Here is a 20,368-nt window from a genome sequence, read left to right as displayed (position 1 = left end):
CCAGCCAGGGCTCAAAAATATTTCTTACGTGAATGAGATAGAAACAGGGTTGGGAAAGAGTGGCTTGGGCAATGGCAATGGGTAAAGTGGAAAGCAGGAATGATTAGAATTTAGGTGAGTAGAAAAAGGTGGCAGATTCCAATAGCTAAGCAAGGGCCATTTATTTGTGATTTTATGTGAAGCTGTTTAAAACTGTAAAACTGGAAGAGGAAATGGCTAAATTCTCACAAAGAGGTTATATTGTATAATTTTATTACATAACCCTTCTCTGGTTAATGGTATTGCTTGCATCCAGTATTGTGAAATCAAGGGATTCTGTTTTCCCATTTCATCCTACCCTGTGTTTGTGCCCAGGATCCAGGAATTTTTTCTTCTAGAACTTTCACTTTGTCCCCATCTGGTCCTAGATTTAGACCGCTAATATGTTTTCCCAAATCCTGTAACCTCCAGGCCCGCAATGTTGCTAGGGTCCTCCCAATTTCCTGTGCCCAGTAAGCAACTCAGACATACTCATTTAGTGTTTCTTCTGGGGTCGCACGATCTAAGGTTTAAATGTTTCTCTTTTTAAACCTCTCAAGGTGTGCTGCAGACCCAAACGGGAATGGGGTTGCAGATACCTGGGCAGGGGTCGAGGGGGCGGCGCGGGATGGGAAGGAAAGTTGGCGGGCCGCCAGCGGGTGGCGGGCGAGGTTCCTCCCAGGCTTCCAGCCTCTAACTCCTGCACAGGTTTCCTTCTGGCCGGAAAACCGGTCTCTGAGAACAAGGAATGAATTGCTGGAAGTAGGTGGGGCGCGAGAAAGGGTGACGCGCATGGAGGCGGGGACTTGGAGGGTAAGACTAAGCAGAAAAAATTCAGATTTACAGCACAGTTTCAGACGACTGAATCAGGGTGTTATCACCATGGAAACGGGGCCGGCCCTCGTGCTTGGCTGCCATTGGCTGGTACTCCCGGGCCTGGGATATAAACCCGCATCCGGCTTGCAATGCACTAACTGTGGGGACCCGACCTGCGACGGCAGCTCAGTTCTGCGGGGCAGAACCCTGCGGGGAAGCGGGGTGCTCATCGAGAGGGCGTCACCGGGACCATGGAGAAACGGTGAGGCGGGCGCCAGGCCCGGGGAACCTCGGAGGACTGTGGGGAGGGGAAATGGCTCTCACCAAGACCTGGAAACCTGGTAACCTGGTACTTTGGATAGCTGTGACTGGGAGAGGTAGCGAGTGCCCTAGAGAAGGAGAGGCCTGGCACGGAGCCGGGACGCCGGAGCCAGGGACGAGGCGGCAGAGCAGTGCTGCGGCCCCCGCCGCCAGGGGCGCACCTAGGAATCGAGTTGTAGTGGCGCCACCAGAGCAGGAAGGGGACGGGTTAGTATATAGTGTAGTCTACTCGGAAAGGGAGCCATTGTGTGTGTGTGTGCGCGCGCGCACTTGCGCGCGCTTTTAGGGTGTTAGTGTAGAGGGAGGCATGTACCCTCCCTTCCCTCAGGGAAGAGGTTATTCCACCCCTTGTGTGTTCTTCACGGAATTCCCATTGTAGAGGCTAGGTAAAGCCGTAAGGTACTTTTTGTGCCCCTATCTAGAGTTCCTCCTTCAGAGTAGGTATAGCTTCCCGTCCTTCGCTAACATCTATTCCCTCCAAATTGGAGATCCAATTAAGTTGGGGCTGGAGTGTCCATGGAGAGAAGGAAATCCTTATTTAGTGAACTGAGCAACAGAACCTGCCCACTGTTAGGGGTGATCGGTGACATGGGCTGTGAAAGAATTCGCAGAGAACAAAGTGTATCTAAGAGAATAATGTTTTTATTGACTCTCCAAACAAGGAGAGGGGCGTGGTGTGGAGAGATACACCAGCATTGAGGGGTGGGGGCTTTGAGCTTGTGTTGGATTACAAATGGATTAAAAAAGGGTGGGCGGAGGTGCTGTTGTGTGGCCCCTGGGCTGTTGTAGCGAGGCTACAGTTTTTTCCCAAGTTATCTTCTGCCAGTGGTTGTTCTTGCTTTCCGGTAATTTCCAGTCCTGGGGACATAAACTCAGAAGAGTGAAATGGCCGTCATGTTTAAGAAGGTCATAGGCTGGCTAGGCAAATGGTGCCACAGCAGCAAATGGGGCTGACTTTATCCTTTCACCCACCTCACACCTTTGAGAATCCAAATCTCTGCTTTGGTCCTGGAAATCTTAGTGCAAGTCTCCAGTGTTAGGGATCACTGGCTTTCGGATGACCAGGGATACAGGGTGTTCTTGGGGGACTGATGGCCAGTTAGGAAGTCCTATATGCTGTCCAGGGTTTCACACGTCTTTCATTTCCTTTGCAGCTATTGGGGGGATGCTAACTGATGAACTTTGTACCATTTTATTGCTTCTCTTCTCTACTGTCCTATGGTCCCAGCTCTATTGTCCTCACCCCATCCCTTATCCCGCTATTTTCCTGAGGGTAGCCTGGTGTAGTGCAGTCATCTTGGTTTCAGAGGCTCTGCGTTTGAAGGATAGGATTTTCCTCTAGAGGCTCAGTTAGTTGTGTTCAACTCTGTTTAATTCCCCCCAGGCCCCCAGTATTTAGTCTTTCCAGATGGGTGTGAGAATTGGACTGGACTTGTGAGAAAGATTCTAGGTTGATTGGTACCTGTGTGGGTGAGATGTATGAGTTCTGGGTAACTGTATGTCTTACCCATTATCCTTAGGTCTCTGAAGGGCAAAGAACTTTGGTGGAGAAAAGGGAAGGTGGGAGAAGGCAGGGAGAAGAACATAGCAAGGGAGAAAGATTCAAGACCAGGGTAGCTGAACCATGATTTATGGGGTCCTAGGTCTTTGGAGCTTGTTAGCAACAAGGTTTTAATTAATTTTCAAACTGAGCCAATAAGATAGGTAGGGCCCCTTACCCTCCTTGATTTGATTACTTCAGCTGTACTTCTGTAGACTCTGGTCCCTTCCTCTCTAAATCTTTGTCATAAGGAGAGATATTAAACCTAACAGTTGTAGCAAAACGAATTGGGGCTGGTGGTGAAACATTAACTTTTGTCAGGCTCTGGAATGAATTTCATGTCAGACTTTCAGTGGGTGGGTGGGTGAGCTTAGTGTGGCCTTTTCTAAAAGGAGTCTCAGCTCTAGGGCAGCTCTTTGGATGGTTTCTCTGTCCCCTGCCACCTTGGTGTCCCTGCCGGCCTTTCTATAGTAAAGGTCATTAGTCTATGATGCCCTTGGAGTGAGAATAAAACTCAATTTGATTTTTCTTTTTTTCCCTAGATTCACGTATGAAGATTACCAGAACACTGCCGAATGGCTTCTGTCCCACACCAAGCATCGACCTCAAGTGGCGGTGATCTGTGGTTCTGGCTTAGGAGGTCTGGCTAATAAATTAACTGAGACTCAGAGCTTTGACTACAGTGAGATACCAAACTTTCTCCAAAGTACAGGTACTGGCAAGGAGGAGAGAGGAGTGGGACTGAGGGCTAGTGATGGGATTCTGATGGGAGGACAATGCTTCTGTACCCAGACCTATTATCCTCTATAGCAGTGGACTAAAGACAACTGTTGTAAGAGAGGAAAATAAACCACCTGAGCAGATTGACATTAGAATGGAATTCTCCTAAAAGAAATTTCATAATAGACAGGGCATGTGTATGTCAGTGGTATTATGTGATGCCATATTTGGTCTGCTTTAATGACTCATAGCCCCTTAAGGCCTACAACACCTCCCCCATACACACCGTAGTCACCACAGACTCACACTCCTATCCCATGCCTATCACTTTGCAGCTTAAATGGAAAAATCAGTGCCTGTAACCTCCTGTGACAAAGGCAGGCCTCTCTTGTCCTGTGTCCTCCTGCCATTTGTAATCTCCCCAGCGCTAGCTTCAGCTCTGGGATAAGGCTCATGCTAGTGAACAGCAACAAATGACTACAAAGACTGCCATGTTCATGAAAACAAATAATCCAGAATACACAGAGCCTAACACTGACACACTGCCCTTTGGATGGGGAAAGGGCAAATGTCCCCTGTGCACAGTGGAACTCTGAGGGACCTGAGGATAATATTCCCAGCATCCTAATAGCAGCTGGAAAGTGCTATAGCTAAGGCTTAGAAAAGGGCCAGGTGAAATAGGAGCAAGTTCAAGTAAAGGGCAAAGTTAGCTTATTTGATTTACTTATTAATTTCTCAGATAATTAACTTTCCTTGTTTAATACTTTTTTAGACTTCTACCTTCCTTCCTCTTTCCCCTGGAGGAAGGAAGGGGAAATGTTTCAGGTATTTTTCAAACCCTTTAAAACAAGACTGGGAGACCAGAGCAGGGAGGTGGGGATGGGGTTTGGAGAAGGAAATACTAAAAAGAGATGGAGAGCAAAATTTTGTAAGAGAAATAGCAGTGACTGACATTGGCTCCAACTGCCACCCCTAAGGCCGCCCGCCCCGACCCCCTCTGTGACAAGGGCACTGTACTACGTTATAAGCAGATCATTGGCTTTGTCTGCCACTTCTACCCACCCAGTGCCATCCTGTGATAACAGCGCTTACACTAAATGATAAGTAGATTAATTTTTTAAACTTATCACCTTAGTTTTTGTACTCCTTGAGTTTTCCTAAATGCCACTTCTGTTCTACTACTAATAGTTAAAAAAAAATAAACTCTATTTCTGAGTATCTCTCAGCTCTTCCTGTTGGTTTTGGTTCCTTTCCCAGACCATCCATTCCTTAAAGGATAAGTCAGCCATGTCTATTAGAGGAGAAATGCCAGATAAAGAAAATGGTAATAATGGTTATTACATCTGTGTGGGGAGTTATCTTCGCATTCCCAGGCCCCTGTGTGCTCCATCATGGACATGTATTGCCACAGGATTGTTTTGTGGGTCCTAATGGAGAAGACTTTTGTATGGGTCTAAACTCAGCCCCTTGCTCTTGCTCAGTAGCCTCTTTAGGAAGCAGAATGTACCATGAGCTCCCTTTCAGAAGTGAGGATACATATAGTTTAGTTAGGGTAATAGATAGGAATACACATTTTGAAAATTTTGGAAATTTTTTGAAAAGTGGTCTATAATTATTGCATTCATTATTACCCACTTTTTTTTTCTCACTTTTAGTCTCTTACAGTATGGCTTTCTCATTCTTTTGTATTAGTGCCAGGTCATGCTGGCCGACTTGTGTTCGGGTTCCTGAATGGCAGAGCCTGTGTGATGATGCAGGGCAGGTTCCACATGTATGAAGGCTACCCACTCTGGAAGGTAAATTAGGGGCATAAGTCTGGTTGGAACTGGAAGAATGGGTAGAGAACTCTATCCCACTTTATTGCCTATTTGGGCCGGATAGAGTGGGTAGAGTTTTAGTTCCCTCCTAGCATGCATATCTGCATAGTGGATTGGTGAAATTTTAAAGACCACTTTCTGATCTTCTGCTTCTAAGGTAACATTCCCAGTGAGGGTTTTCCACCTTCTGGGTGTGGACACCCTAGTGGTCACCAATGCAGCTGGAGGGCTCAACCCCAAGTTTGAGGTTGGAGATGTCATGCTGATCCGTGATCACATCAACCTACCTGGTTTCTGCGGTCAGAACCCTCTCATAGGTCCCAATGATGAAAGGTACTTCCTTTGCTCCTTTGTTTATAGATGGGAGGTTTAAGGACTTGTCTGGAAGTAAGGACAAAGCTCACTGTATTCCATTAATCTGAGCTAATACAATCTATGCCCTAGATTTGGAGTTCGTTTTCCTGCCATGTCTGATGCCTACGACCGGGAGATGAGACAGAAGGCCCACTGTACCTGGAAACAAATGGGGGAGCAGAGAGAGCTACAGGAAGGCACCTACGTTATGCTGGCAGGCCCCAGCTTTGAGACTGTGGCAGAGAGCCGTATGCTGCAGAACCTGGGTGCTGATGCTGTTGGTGAGAAGGGGTACTTGGCTAGAGTCCTAAAGAGGGAGGGATCTGGTAAAATAGAGATGAGAAGTAGTAAAAGAGTATAGACTTCAGAGTGGATTGAGAGAAGATCTGACTTAAGGAAGACTGAATTTCTAGAAAGTAACTTCTAGAAAGATATTAAAGGTGGTGAGGTTTGGTGTGTTGTAACATCAGACCTCCCCCCTCAGCATCAAGGGCTTTAACAGCTACAATGCTAGTGACCTAAACTTGATTTGATAACTGTTTCTAAGGATTATTTTAACAAATATCATAGTCACTCCTGAACTTCTGGCTGGAAGATGCAGCTACATCATTAGAACTGACATCAGAATTACTACAGACAGTTACAAAAATAAAGTATTGCAATGTTAACATTGACAAGAAATGTGTAAGGCCCTCTGAAGCCCTACTCTTTAGGAATACAGAACAACCTAAGCTCAATACTAATTTAGCTGCTTGGTTGTTTTTTGGAAATTTTAACAATGCTTACTATAGTGCTCATTAAAAATTTAACATGAAATATTGTGGGGTAAACCAAAAGTGATAATTTGAGGAAACTATAGTGTTTACATTGTAAAAGAAAAAAAAATGAAAAGGTTAAAAATTAGCCAAGTATAAAATGTAAGAATTAACAAACCTGCCCTAACCAGTGTGGCACAGTTGGTCGGGCATCATCCTGCAAAGCGAAAGGTTGCTTGTTCAATTCCAGGTCAGGGCACTTGCCTGGGTCACAGATTTGGTCCACAGTTGGGCATGCAGCAATTAATGTTTATCTCTTACATCAATGTTTCTCTCCCTCTCTTTCTCCCTCCCTTCCTTCTCTTTAAAAATAAATAAATAAAATATTTTTTAAAAAAGTTAGCCCTGGCTGGTGTAGCTCAGTGGATTGAGCATGGGCTGGGAACCAAAGTGTCCCAGGTTTGATTCCCAGCCAGGGTACATTCCTGGGTTGCAGGCCATAACCCCCAGCAACCGCACATTGATGTTTCTCTCTCTCTCTATCTCCCTCCCTTCCCTCTCTAAAAATAAATAAATAAAATATTAAAAAAAAAAAGTTAACAAACCTTAGAATAAACCCAAAGGCATCCCATATTTAGTTCAAAACTTCAAAAGCATTTAGGTATTCAGACTTAATCACTAACCTATAGAATTCTCATTCCATAATTCCAAGTTAATCATTTTCAATTAATCTTTTTATTGTCTTCACAAAGTCCTGAATAAGAGATTTGCTTTAGATTACTAAAGTGAGTTAACTGGGTCAGTTGGGCCAAGTTAACCTGTGAGCCAAAGTTCAGTACAGATTAAGAGCTCCCTTGTAAAATACTTTGGTCATATCCATATTGATGCCTGGATAATGTTTACTTAAATGACTTTTATATTTTACCACTTCCTCTTTTTCTTCTCATTGCACAGTTATTGTCTGATCCTTTAGATCTATTCAAGAATCTGTAAGGTGTTTTTTTTTTTATAAAGCTATGTTGATATTCTAATACTTGACATGGAAACTTACCTAGTAAATTCTTTTTTAAAATTGAATTCATTGGGGTGACATTGGTTAATACAATTATAGATTTCCAGTGTACAATTCTACAGTACATCATCGGTATATTGTATTGTGTGTTCATCACTCCAAGTCAAGTCTCCTTCCATCACCATTTATCCCTGCTTTACCTTCTTTACTTCCACCCTCCCACACTCTCCACCTCCGGTTTTTTTAGATGTTAAATTGTCAGTGATGTAATGGATGGAGATTAGTTTAAAGGGTGAGGAAAAGAGTCATTTGAGGATCATGACACCTGGCTTTCCTTTCTATTAGGCATGAGCACGGTACCAGAAGTTATAGTTGGAAGGCACTGTGGACTTCGAGTCTTTGGCTTCTCCCTCATCACTAACAAAGTCATCACGGATTATGAAAGCCAGGAGAAAGCCAACCATGAGGAAGTACTGAATACTGGGAAACAAGCTGCGCAGAAATTGGAACAGTTTGTCTTCTGTCTTATGGCTAGCCTGCCACTGCCTGGCCATGCCAATTAACCAGCCCTGGGGTGGTCTGGCCTCTACCTTATGGGACCCAAGTAGCTGCTACCTACTTTAGACCCTTGCTGGGGTGACATGCCTCTAGCCTTTGGTAGTAGCAGAAAAGAGGAAGATCCCTATCCTTTACTTCCCCTGCTTCTTCCATAAGACCCTTCTGGTGCCTGGTCCTCTTTTGCTCAATTGTCTTCTCAAAACAGTTCCGCAACAACCCCCCACCCCTCGCCCTTCATTATTTCCCAAAAGCTGGAGCCCAAGCCAAGCCCTACTATACATCCATGAATGTTCTCAGGACTCGACTTGGGTCACTGAACTTCACACAGCAATAGTTGCTGCCAGCTTTTTGAAATGATGCTCTCACATTCCTGGGGACTCAGTTCTATTTCCCCGCAAAGTACTGGAGACCGAAGAGAGACTAGCCCAATACCTCTTGGACTTTAATACTGTTATGCTTTGAGAGTAAAGAGAAATGAAATTACTCATTTTTGTGCAATTGGATAAGGCTAGGGCACAGGACAGGATTGGCAGAAAAGCCTGTGAGACCACATGTGTTGTGTCCATCTGCTTCTCAGACAAGTAGCTAAGAACTGAGATGGTGTGGTATGTGTAGTCAGGAAGAGCTAAAGAAAAGGCAAGATGGTAAAAATGGAGAAAGATGTCAGAAAAGGATAAGGAAGGGCTGGGTCATGGTATATAATGTCCACTTTGCTCGGGCCAGTCTTGCCTCTGTTCCTTTCCTTCTGATTGTTTTCCTTTCCACACTCAAGAATATCTGAACTAGTTCACTGATTTCCACTTTTGTTCCTTCTGTTCCATTGTTGCCTGTTCCTTGTTAAGCCCTAGTTATATTTTCTCTTGATTTTCTTTTCTTCAGTACTCTAACTTCTTTCATAATTAATAGCAATCGTACTCTTCTGAACTCCATTCTGACAACACAGTGGCAGAAAACCCTTTATCTGCTGCTAGCCTCTTTGCTGCTAATTCGAGTTCTTTCAACCCCAGGCAGCCTATGACATTGGCTCATATTCAACTTCTCTTTAAGCACTTTCTTTCCCCTTATTGCTTCTGTTCTGGGCTCTAGTCTTTCTCTTCATTTTTGCTTGGTCGAAACCTCCCCGTGATGCAGCAGCCAGCCATGGCCCTTTGTTCATGGCTCACTGTACTCTGTGTTTATCAACATGCATTCAGCTGGCTAGCATGTTTGAAACCACATCATCCTCTCAGGCCTATGTGCCTTTTGAGAAAGAATGGTACTGGATGAGCCTCTAATGGTGACATTTCAATTATTAGTATAATATGGAAGAAGCAATTTGGATTATTTGACCTCCGTAGCTGAGCCCAGCACAAAGAAAAAGCTTTCTGAAGTGGCCCTACTACCACTCTTCATCAGTGCTTGTACTTTCCACCCAGCTCTGCAACCCCACCCGAAGCTTGGTGCTCTGCGAGCACCTGTCATTTGTCTCTGAGAGACCTGGTGTAGAGGGAAGCACTGTCAGGCCTTTTGGATACACATACAACCATAACTTGTTTATCTAAGGAAAACACCGTATAGGCATTGCTTCCTAATCAAGTTATCGCTGCATGACACTCAGCTAAGATAATGTTAGGAATATAAAAATGGTCATTCCTCAAGTGCCTAACAATCTTTAAAAAAATTTATTTTTCAGTTACAGTCAACATCCAACACTTTTATATTAGTTTCAGGTTTCATATATATGTATGTGTGTGTGTGTGTGTGTGTATACATATATATGTATTTCAGGTTTTGTATTAGTTTCAGATTAGTATTGCACAGTGGCCAGATAACCATAGAATTTATAAAGTGATCCCCCTAAAAGTACAAATATCTACCTGGCATCATACATAATTATCACAATATTTATACTTGTCACCTCTTTCACACAGTCCCCTCTCCCTTCTGACAACCATGAATTTATTCTCTTTATCTGTGAGTCTGCTTCCACTTTGTTTGCTTATTTTGTTTTTTAGATTCCAAATAAAACTGAAATCATGGTATTTGTCTCTGCATCATTTCACTTAGCCTAATGCTCTCTGTCAGTGTTGTTGCAAATGATAAGATTTCATTCTTTTTTATAAGGGCCTTACAATCTTAAGGGAGATACATGTGTAAAACCATTAACTATTAATCTAAGACAGTATAAAATAGGTACATGTCACATGTGATGGGATCCCAAAGGATGGACAGATTATACATATTGTACTACGAGGATTGGTTGTTTAAGGAAAGTTTTAAACTTTGAGCTTAGTCTTCAAGGGTGGAAGGGAGGAAGAGGATTTCACACCAGGGTGAGAAAAGCACAGAGCCATAAAAAGTACTAGACATGTTAATGGGTCATTGTCACAACAGGCGATGAACAGGACAAGAGGGGCTCTACTGAGACATGGCAGACATGGGGGTCAGAAGAGGGCTGCACTTGGTTCTTACCCCTGATCTGCCTTGGGGGGATAGGTCAGGAACCAGAATGCTGCCACCTGAAGAATATGAGAAATGATTATTTAAGGGCATTTCCAGCTTCTTATATTTAGTAGAGGGTGTTGTATTTTATAACAGAATACTAGGTTCAAGAAGAAAATGACACAGTTGATGTCCTAATTCGAAAGTCTAATTTCTTAGTTCTAACTTACAAAAAGTAGGAATCATCTACTTTATGGGTGTATATGTACCTCAAATGTATCTGTTACTGTATTCATGTGAGAGAATTAAATATACCCCTAAAGCAACAGAAAAATTGTGTGTCCTTTATAATACAAACTAAGAGGTCTGACAAGGAAAGCAGAGCTACGGGCAAGTAATCTCTTAATTTTAGGTAATATTAATTTAAAGTTAATTCACTAGAATTTTAGGTTTGAGGGGTATGGGTTGGGGAGAGAACATGAACACAAAGTACCTTCAATTTCTATTTTAAAACATCTTTACTGATATGTGATTCACATATAATAAAGTTTACCTTTTAAAGTATGTAGATCAATAATTTTTGATATATTCACAGGTAAGTACAATCATCAGTCAATTTTAGAACATTTTCATCACCTGAAAAGGAAACCTTGTACTTTTTAGCTGTCATTCTGCACCCCCATCTCCCTAGTCCAAGCAACCACTAATGTACTTTCTGCCTTTATAGATGGAACTATTTTGGACTTTCATGTGAATGGAATACGATATGGAATCTTACAGACTTTTGTGACTGGCTTCTTTCACTGAGCATAACGTTTTCAAGGTTCATCCAAGTTGTAGCATGTGTTAGTACTTCCTTTTTATAACCAAATAATAATATTCCATTGTATGGGTACACCACTTTTGTGTATCAAGTGTCTTCAATTTCCAAATACCAAATAATCCGGCCCAAAATGAACGTATCAGTTTAGGTGACCAGGAGAAAAAAGGCACAAAGTCAAGGGGGAGATGCCTGGGAGGGCGACCTAAAGAAGGATTCTTGAAAAGACCTGGTATTGAGACTATTCTCCAGAGGAGCCTGCAGAATGTCTGCAAAATGGATTGTGTTTCCTGAATCCCAGGATACGTGTCAAAACAGACTCCATTAAGTTAGGCTTACTTCCCTGATCCTATCATGGCCATTTTTTATCAACATCAATAATGTTTATTAATCATGTACTTTAAATAGAACATTGCCCTAAAACCATACCGTAGATTGATAGAGACAAAGTGCTTGCACTCTCGATGGGAGACAGAATATATGCATGAAAAAAGGAAAAACAAGCCTTAGTTGTGCCTTCTATGCCTACTTGCAGTCTTTTCATATGTTATATTGTCATTGGTTAGAATTGACTTCTACCACCAAACTATGAGTAAGAGGGACTAACTTTTTGAAAAAAGAATGCACTAGTGTGTAAAAAGTAGCATGTACTAAGTGTCAGTGATGGCTTGTGCTACAGAAATTCAGAGGAGGAAACTGACGGGGGATGGGGAGTGGGAAAAAGATTTTGAGACTTGAGTTAGGTCCTACCAGAAGAGAGGTGAAGAGGATTGGCAGAGGCACTACGTGGAGGTGAATTCAGGAATGTTTAATCATTTAACAGATTGAAATGGTTAAACTGAAGGAATCATGAATGGGAACAGTGGGAGGTGAGGTAGAGAGGGACTACATCATTTAGGGCTCTGACTCCAGGCTGAGGAGTAAGTACTTTATTCTTGAGGCAAGAAGGCCAGTCATTGAAGGCTTTTAAACTTAGGACTGACAAATGAAAATCACTGTCATATTTTGATGAAATGAAGTTTAACTGCCAGGCTTGTTTTTATGGTAGAATTACTTTCACCCCAAAATAGCTGTATAGAATAGCGTAACTGGTGGTGTTAAGTATTTCTTTTTAATCAGGTTGAGGTTTTTTGTAGTGTTTTAAAGAACATTCTGTTATAAAATAAAATGTGAAGGCAAAGTGTAAGCTTTTAGAAATGGAAATGTATATTCAAGTTAAATTAGTAATTTTCTGTTTATTTAGATTAAAATTTTGACTAGGTGCTATAACTACATAATTAAAAATTTAAGTAACATTAAATATATACAGTGAAAAATTTTACCTTCATCCTGTTCTCCATCTGCCCTTTCTGCCTCACCTTGCTGGTAACCACTTTCATTAGTTTCTTGTGTGCTCTTCCAGGATTTATATAAGTATGAACAAATAAAAATACATATTCTTATTTTTTCTCCTCTTAGTACTATACACAGAAGTTGGCATGCTATATGTACTGCTCTGCATCATGCTATTTTATTTTATTTTACTATATTTTGGAGATCTTTTCACATATATAAATTAGTGTGCTTTCTTGATGAGTTAGGTCAATCCTGTTACCTCCTATTTTTTAGAAGCAAAGGAAGAATATGGTCTTACATTTTTGAAAAGCCCTTTCCCACTTTGTGCAAGATTAATAAACTACAAGATTATTTGTTTGTTGATTACTAAGAGGAATACAAAGAGAATACGTTAACTGATGCCCCTTTAAAGCCAGAAGATGGAGTGACTAGAACCATTCATTCTGTGCTGTGCCTTCTGTATAAATTGACTTGGCTTAGATTTGCTTTGCCTTTCTCTTTGTAAATAGGCCTCTGATTTTCATAATTACTTTTTCTTTCTAAAAGACACCTTTTGAACAAACACTGGCTATCTGCCTACTTTTTCTGTCATCATACATTTGAGTTTTAAGAAAAATGGAAAATTTCCTGTCCTTAAATTTTAGCCTAAATTACACTTGATGTTTGGGATTAATCTGCCTTTGTTCTCTTGTAGTTAGGTCAAATACCCCCATTCTCCTATCAGGTGTTTACTTTCACTTCCATTCTGAATTTGTTCATTTTAGGAAGCTTACTTTACCTCCCTTGTCAGACTCTTTTTTCTTGTTCTCTTTTCTTCTTTCTGTTATTCATGTTTTGTATGCCATTTTGCTTGTTAGCCATTTGATTTTAACCTTAGTCTTTCCTTTTCCTATTTTATTTTGCATGTTTCTACCTGAGCTACTATAATTTTATAATAAAAGATTAGTAGGAATATAATGCTACTTTATGTATAGCCCAATCTGTTCTAGTTCTATCAAGTTCTTCTTACCATCAAAGGTTGCCTAAGGTCTATTCTAGTTCATAATATTAATTCTCACTGCCCCTCCCCAACCCCAAATAATAATATATAGCTACCACCACTGTTAGCATCCTACAACTCCATCAAACAAAGTATGAAAATATTTTCCATTAGGGAATAACGATGTTTGGCAGTGGTTGTCTTTGATAGGCTTGCTTTGGAAGAAGGAAAGTATTCACTCAGGATACCTACAGATACGATGTCAGAGATCCTGCGAAGCCCCTGAAATGCAAGACTATGTATGTGTCTGAATTTGGGGGGACAGGAGAAAAGTTGTTAGTTTTCCTTGGGTGCTTACTCTGCCAACTATCCCTCCTTCCTCACCAATGGATAGAAACCACTCATTTTTTAAAAATGAAGATGGAATTATGATAACAGCAATTTTGGATATTTTCTGCCAGTCTTCCTTTTTTGTCTCTTTTTTCTAATTTTTAAATTTTTTATGGCTGCCCTGTTTCTAAAATATTTTCTGTTTATTGACTCTACACTTTAGGGTAGCTCTATGGCTGGTCTGAGGACTTATTAGCAAGACTCTCAAGGATCTAGGAAACTGATCTTTGTTATATTTCCAAAATATGGGTTCAGCAATGTTCTCAGACCCAAATATATCAGCCTGGACAGTCTGAAAGAGATGCCTTAGAGTACCTAACTGTACCATGTGATAGTATTGTGCATTGTATAACCCTCAGACACATAAGGTGCTTCTGCCCAAGGAAGGGCTATGGGCATGCTTACTTTTGCTTACGAGTACAGGTAGGCTAGGCTGAGAGACACTCTTACGTTTCCATAGTCTAGGTGACTCTCACTTATTTAGAGTTTTCAGTAACAATGCACTCTTCTGGCGAAGGTGTTGGAGCCAGGATGTTTGTATGGCTATCTGAACTGGAAAATTTATTCCTCAGTCTGGGTCAACTGACCTTGTTTGGTGCTTTGTGGATAAATAACACTGTCTGATTTATTTAAATGTTGTCTGTTAGGTATTGTCATCAATCAGTACCCAGTATTGACATTTTTCACCAGAGTGGGCACTTAGAAAACCATAACATTTACTTGACAACATTGTATTGCATTCATGTTTGTCCATTTTTTTCATTTATTTTGAACTTTGTCCTTTGACAATCAGATCTATTAATTAAGTCTTATATAGAAAAGGTGTGTGTGCACATACATATACAATGCAAAACCCCAAATTCTCAACTTGTAAATTCTATGGATTTTTGAGAAAGCTTGAAGCTTTTCAGTATCTCAGACACAACACCTGTAACGTATATTTTCCTAGGCTGCTGAGTAGAGATGAACACATGAGGAGGGTATGTTTATTCCATTTACTTAACAACTGTTCGAGAGATTGGGAATACAGAGAAGAACAGAAAATGTCCCTGCCTTCATGGGGTTCACCTTAAATTGAGGGAGTCAGATTATAAATAAATATAAATGAGAAAAAAAGTAAGGTAGTGATAAGTGTTAAGAAAAAAAATCAAAGGGATGGGAAAGTAATAGAGAAAGAAGGGCAATTTAAAACTACAATGAGAGTCACATTCATTGGAATGTCTATAATAGGTAAGACAGACATTAATGAATGTTGGCAAAGACAGAGAAACAGAGACCTCAAACATTACTGATGGCAATATAAAATGATGTAGCCACTTTGGAAAACAGTCTGGCAGTTTCTCAAAAAGTAAAGCAAGTCAAACACATAATCCAGCAATTCTACAGTATCTAGAGAAATAAAAACATCTAATTTTCTACAAAGTTATCAGTGAAGCTTCTTTTAAAAGGTCAATCAGCCCTGCCTGGTGTGGCCCAGAGGGTTGCTGGTTTTGATTTTCAGTCAGGGCACATGCCTGCATTGTGGGCTTGATCCTCAGTGGGGGGGCACATGAAAGGCAACCACACATTGATGTTTCCCTCCCTCTCTTTCTCCCTCCCTTCTCCTCTCTAAAAATAAATAAATAAAATCTTCAAAAAAAAAAAAATAAAAGGTCAATCAGCTAAAAGCCCTTTTAGTAACTCACTAAAGGAGAGAGTTGTTTCAAAAAGACTGGCTCAGGGAAGGCCTTCTTGAGGAGCTGGTATGTGGACAGAGGCCTGAATTAATGAGAAATGAATAATGCAATGATTAGGGAAGTGTTCAGGCAGAAGGCATAGCTAGTGTAAAGGTTCAGCAAGAGCAAGGAGGCTAATGTTATCAGAGTAGAGTGAACAGTAGGAATAGAGCTGGGAGATAAGGTTAGAGATGTAGTCAGGTGTTGTAGGTCATGGTAAAACATTTTGGTTTTTATTTTGGGCATGAAAAGAGGCTACTGAAAGAATTTTTAACTGACGGACCTTTTAAAAGAAGCCTCACTGGCTTCTTTGTAGAAAATCAATGGTATGAGGTAAAAATGGAAGTAGGGAGATCAAATAGAAGAACACTGCAATAGACCAGGCAGAAGGCTGGTTTTGGCTTGGACCAGTGGTGGTGATGGAGGTTGTAAGAAGAGGTCAGTTTCTGGAGATAATTTGAAGGTATAGCAAACATGACTTAGAAGTAAGGAATGAGAAAAGGGGAGAAATCAAGACTATCTCCTAAATTTTGGGCCTGTGAAATGGAGTTGCTGTTTCCTGAGATAAGACACTGAACAGAAGAGTGATTTTGTTTTCACAACTGTTAGGTCGGGAAAGTCTAGACCTCCAGGTGGATAGGTAGGTTATGTAGTTGGAGAAATGAGTCTGGAATCAAAAAGGAGAGATTTAAGCTAGATATATGAATTTGGAAGTCATTAGTATGGAGATACAACTGTCTGGATAATATCATCTAGGGGCAGAAATTAGAAATATATATATAAATTTATATTTAAAAATTTAAATTAAAATTTTATGTAATTATAAAGAAAGGGATCCAGCAAAGGAGTTTGAGAGATGAGGAAACAGAGACTTCTGCACAAACAATCCCCTTGAGAAATTTTGCTATGTAAGTGGTGGTGCCTGGAGGAAGAATGTGGGGTCCAGGGAAAAGACTTTCACTTTTATTTCTTCGATGGAAAACATTTTGACAGGAAAGGAACCAACTAGGACTTGGATGTGATGTGAAGGAGGAGAGAAAATGGAAGTTAAATGGGACAAGTTTAATTGATATTGATATAGTACCCTATGGCTTGCTCATAGTACAGTTACGACTGTGCTGTGTGATAGGGATCCTTGATAATGAAAGGAAATGAGTCCCCATTGGGATCTTAGCTCTGACTTGTTACTAGTCCATACGAGAGCAGCAGAGCTAGAGAAATTGCTCTGCAAAATGGTCCCTGTGGGAGGTAATGACACTGGCATATACTCTTCAAGAATATTAAAGGGAACATGGTCTTTCCTTCCTAGAACCTCAATGCTACATACGTTGGGACATACTTGTATAATGTGGTCAGGCTTTGAGATCTGGAGGGAAGGAAGCAATTATAAAGATGACTGAGTATGGAGGAATGGCTAGGACAGAGAAAAGTTGTAGCTATTATGTTGAAGCATTTTAAAAAATGATGCTATACCATTGATATTATAAATAGACAGATTCCCCTAGGAGTAATCACTATCATTTCAAAAGAGCCATTGAGCCCTGGCTGGTGTGGCTTAGTGCTAGCCTGCCAATTGAATGCTGGCCTGCAAATCAAAGAGTCACTGGTTCAATTCCCAGTCAGAGCACATGCCTGGGTTGCAGGCTGGGTCCCCAACAAAGGGCACATGAGAAGCAACCACATTGATGTTTTTCTCCCTCTCTTTCTTCTTCCCTTCCCTTCTCTCTAAAAATAAATACATAAAACTTTTTTTTAAATGCCATTGATGCCGAATTGAAAAGTATGTGGACAAATTTAATCAAAAAAGCCAAGTAGAGAAGGTACTAATCTGTGATGAGACAGAGAAAGACACTAGACCTTTCGTGTGAATAACCACAGCATGTAAATGTGCATAATGCATTACTGTTTACAAAAGATTTTACATTCTGAACTTCTGGCCAAGATGGAGGCATAAGTAGATACACTTTGCCTCCTTCCACAACCAGAAGGACAACAAATTTAAGAACGAACAAACAAACAAAAGCCAATACTGCCAGAAAATAATCAAACTGTATGAAAGTCCAAAAACCAAGGAGCTAAAGAAGAAATATTCATTCAGACTGGTGTGCCAAGACAAAGAAATAGGGCCCAAATAAAAGAACAAATAAAAACTCCAAAAATAGAACTAAGTGATGAAGCGATAGCCAACCTATCAGATGCACAGTTCAAAGCATTGGTAATCAGGATGCTCACAGAAATGGTGACCACAGAGTATGGTCACAAAATAGAGGAAACAGTGAAGGCTATGAAAAGTGAAATAAAGAAAAATATACAGGGAACCAACAGTGAAGGGAAGGAAACCAGGGCTCAAATCAATAATATGGACCAGAAGGAAGAAATAAACATTCAACCAGAATAGAATGAAGAAACAAGAATTCAAAAATATGAGGAAGGGTTTAGGAACCTCCAGGACAACTTTAAACATTCCAACATCCGAGTCATAGGGGTACCAGAATGAGAAGAGGAAGACCAAGAAATGGAAAACTTATTTGAAAAAATAATGAAGAAGAACTTCCCCAGTCTGGGAAAGGAAATAGACTTCCAGGAAGTCCAGAAAGCTCAGAGAGTCCCAGAGAAGCTGGACCCAAGGAAGCACACACCAAGGCACATGATAATTACATTACCCAAGATTAAAGAGAAGGAGAGAATCTTAAGAGCAGCAAGAGAAAAGGAGACAGTTACCTACAAAGGAGTTCCCATACACATATCAGCTGATTTCTCAAAAGAAACCATATGGGCAAAAGGGGCTGGAAAGAAGTATTCTAAGTCATGAAAGACAAAGACCTACATCGAAGATCACTCTATCCAGCAAAGCTATCATTTAGAATGGAAGAACAGATAAAGTGCTTCTCAGATAAGGTCAAGTTAAAGGAGTTCATCACCAAGCCCTTATATGAAATGTTAAAGTGACTTATCTAAGAAAAAGAAGAAGATCAAAACTATGAACAGTAAAATGACAGCAAACTCACAACTATCAACAATGGAACCTAAAACAAAACAAAGACAAACAAATGACTAGAACAGGAACAGAATCAGAGAAATGGAGATCACATGGAGGGTTAGCAACAGGCAAGGGAAATGGGGAAAAGGAGAGGAAAGGTACAGGGAATATGAAGCATAAATGGTAGGTACAAAATAGACAGGGGAAGGTTAAGAATAGTATAGGAAATGGAGAAGCTAAAGAACTTACGTGTATGACCCATGGATATGAACTAAGTGGAGAAGGATGCTGGTGGGAGGGGGATGCAGGGTAGAGAGGAATAAAGGGGAGGAAAAAATTAGACAACTGTAATAGTATAATCAGTAAATTAGACTTTAAAAAGATTTTATAATTCTTTTTTATAACATATTTTTTAAAAGGTTTATTTATTTATTTTTTTAGAGAGGGAAGGGAGGGAGAAAGAGAGAGAGAGAGAAACATCAATGTGCGGTTGCTGGGGGCCGTGGCCTGCAACCCAGGCCTGTACCCTGGCTGGGAATCAAACCTGCGATACTTTGGTTCGCAGCCGGCACTCAATCCACTGAGCTATGCCAGCCAGGGCTTATAATTCTTTATTCTTTTTAGTTTTGATATTTATAGAGACCATTAAGTATTATTAATATTACTTTTATTTTCAGATAAAAAAAGAGGCATAGAAAAAGATTACTTGACTTTTCCACCATCGCTCAAAGCAAAGGGGTTGCTAAGCTAGGACTCAGATTCAGGACTTTTGTCTTTGTATCTTTGAATCTACATGTAACCGAACCAACTGGGTTCTGTTGCTCTGGGTCCTTTTTGCTTGCCGCCAGTAAGAACTGTGGCTCTCAATGCCAGAGTTTGGTATAAAGGAAAGGAACTATTTAGTCAAAAGTAATACAGGGTTAGAATAATGGCGGAATTCTGTGTGAAATCTCACTCCCTTTAGAAACAAAGAAACACCCACAAACACACTGTCCTGCCCCCATGCCAAACCAGGCCTGTCAGAGGTACCACCTCTCAGGAAAAGACATAGAAGTCTGAGGCTTAGCTGGGCAATTCCCGTCTGTATTCCGACTGCCTTCAGTCATCCATGCTAGGCTAGTTGACTCCTCCTTTTAATCCAAAACTGCATCCTCACGATGGCCTGGGGAATCCTATATTCTTCAAACCCTGTAGCCAAGCCCCCGCTCTGCTGCTACATGATCAAGTGGTTTCTCCTTCCCCAGCTGCAAAGCCAAGAGCCCAAAAGAAAGGGAGAGAGAGACAGCCTCTCATGGCTCTCCCACTCTCCTTCCCACGTGGTCCAGAGCACCAGTATGGAGAGAGTGAGAGCTCCCTCCCAGCTCCCAAACTGCATGGTTCAGCCCCAGCATGGCTGCCGCACCTGGGTTTAGCTCTCTGTGCAGATTTTCTTCTGGAACCCATTTCCAACTCCTCCCACACTTGATTACACCTGCCAGTAGTCTGGTTTCTTCTGCCTTGCTCAGCTGCCATTGTTAGTCCCGGTAAGTGTGGCCGCGACGTAGAGCTAACAGCCATCCTGCTCTCCAGCAGGTGCCTCAAGTCCCTCTGGCTACATCGGGCATCGTGGGTTACAGTCACGCCCATCTCCCTGGCTCCTGAGTGGAGGCAAAGTTTTTAACATTACTAAAACACTGGCCAAGTTGTTCAAATATGCAACCTAACTTTCAATGGCCCTGATCCACTTCTCTCAACCCACAACTGATAGCTACGGGGCGGGGTGAGTTCTCCATTTTGGGAGACCTCTAGCTCAGCCCTGTTACATACAGAGTGATGTG

At 41.2% G+C, this 20,368-nt stretch overlaps 1 protein-coding gene across 1 annotated transcript; it reads left to right on the top strand.

The window, feature by feature from the left end:
- The first annotated feature begins 947 nt into the window (after nt 1-947).
- LOC123808694 (purine nucleoside phosphorylase) lies at nt 948-9,932 on the top strand. The gene is made up of 6 exons (XM_045823497.1): nt 948-1,096; nt 3,238-3,407; nt 5,108-5,211; nt 5,390-5,565; nt 5,677-5,867; nt 7,699-9,932. Exons 1-6 carry the CDS (start codon nt 1,086-1,088, stop codon nt 7,914-7,916), a joined length of 870 nt encoding a protein of 289 aa, XP_045679453.1. The 5' UTR covers nt 948-1,085; the 3' UTR covers nt 7,917-9,932.
- The last annotated feature ends 10,436 nt before the right edge of the window (nt 9,933-20,368 follow it).

The sequence above is a fragment of the Phyllostomus hastatus genome, unplaced genomic scaffold, assembly GCF_019186645.2.
Source record: "Phyllostomus hastatus isolate PE091 unplaced genomic scaffold, TTU_PhHast_1.1 phas_scaffold_501, whole genome shotgun sequence".
NCBI classification, from domain to species: Eukaryota; Metazoa; Chordata; class Mammalia; order Chiroptera; family Phyllostomidae; genus Phyllostomus; species Phyllostomus hastatus.
This window is presented reverse-complemented; position numbering and strand designations above follow the sequence as displayed.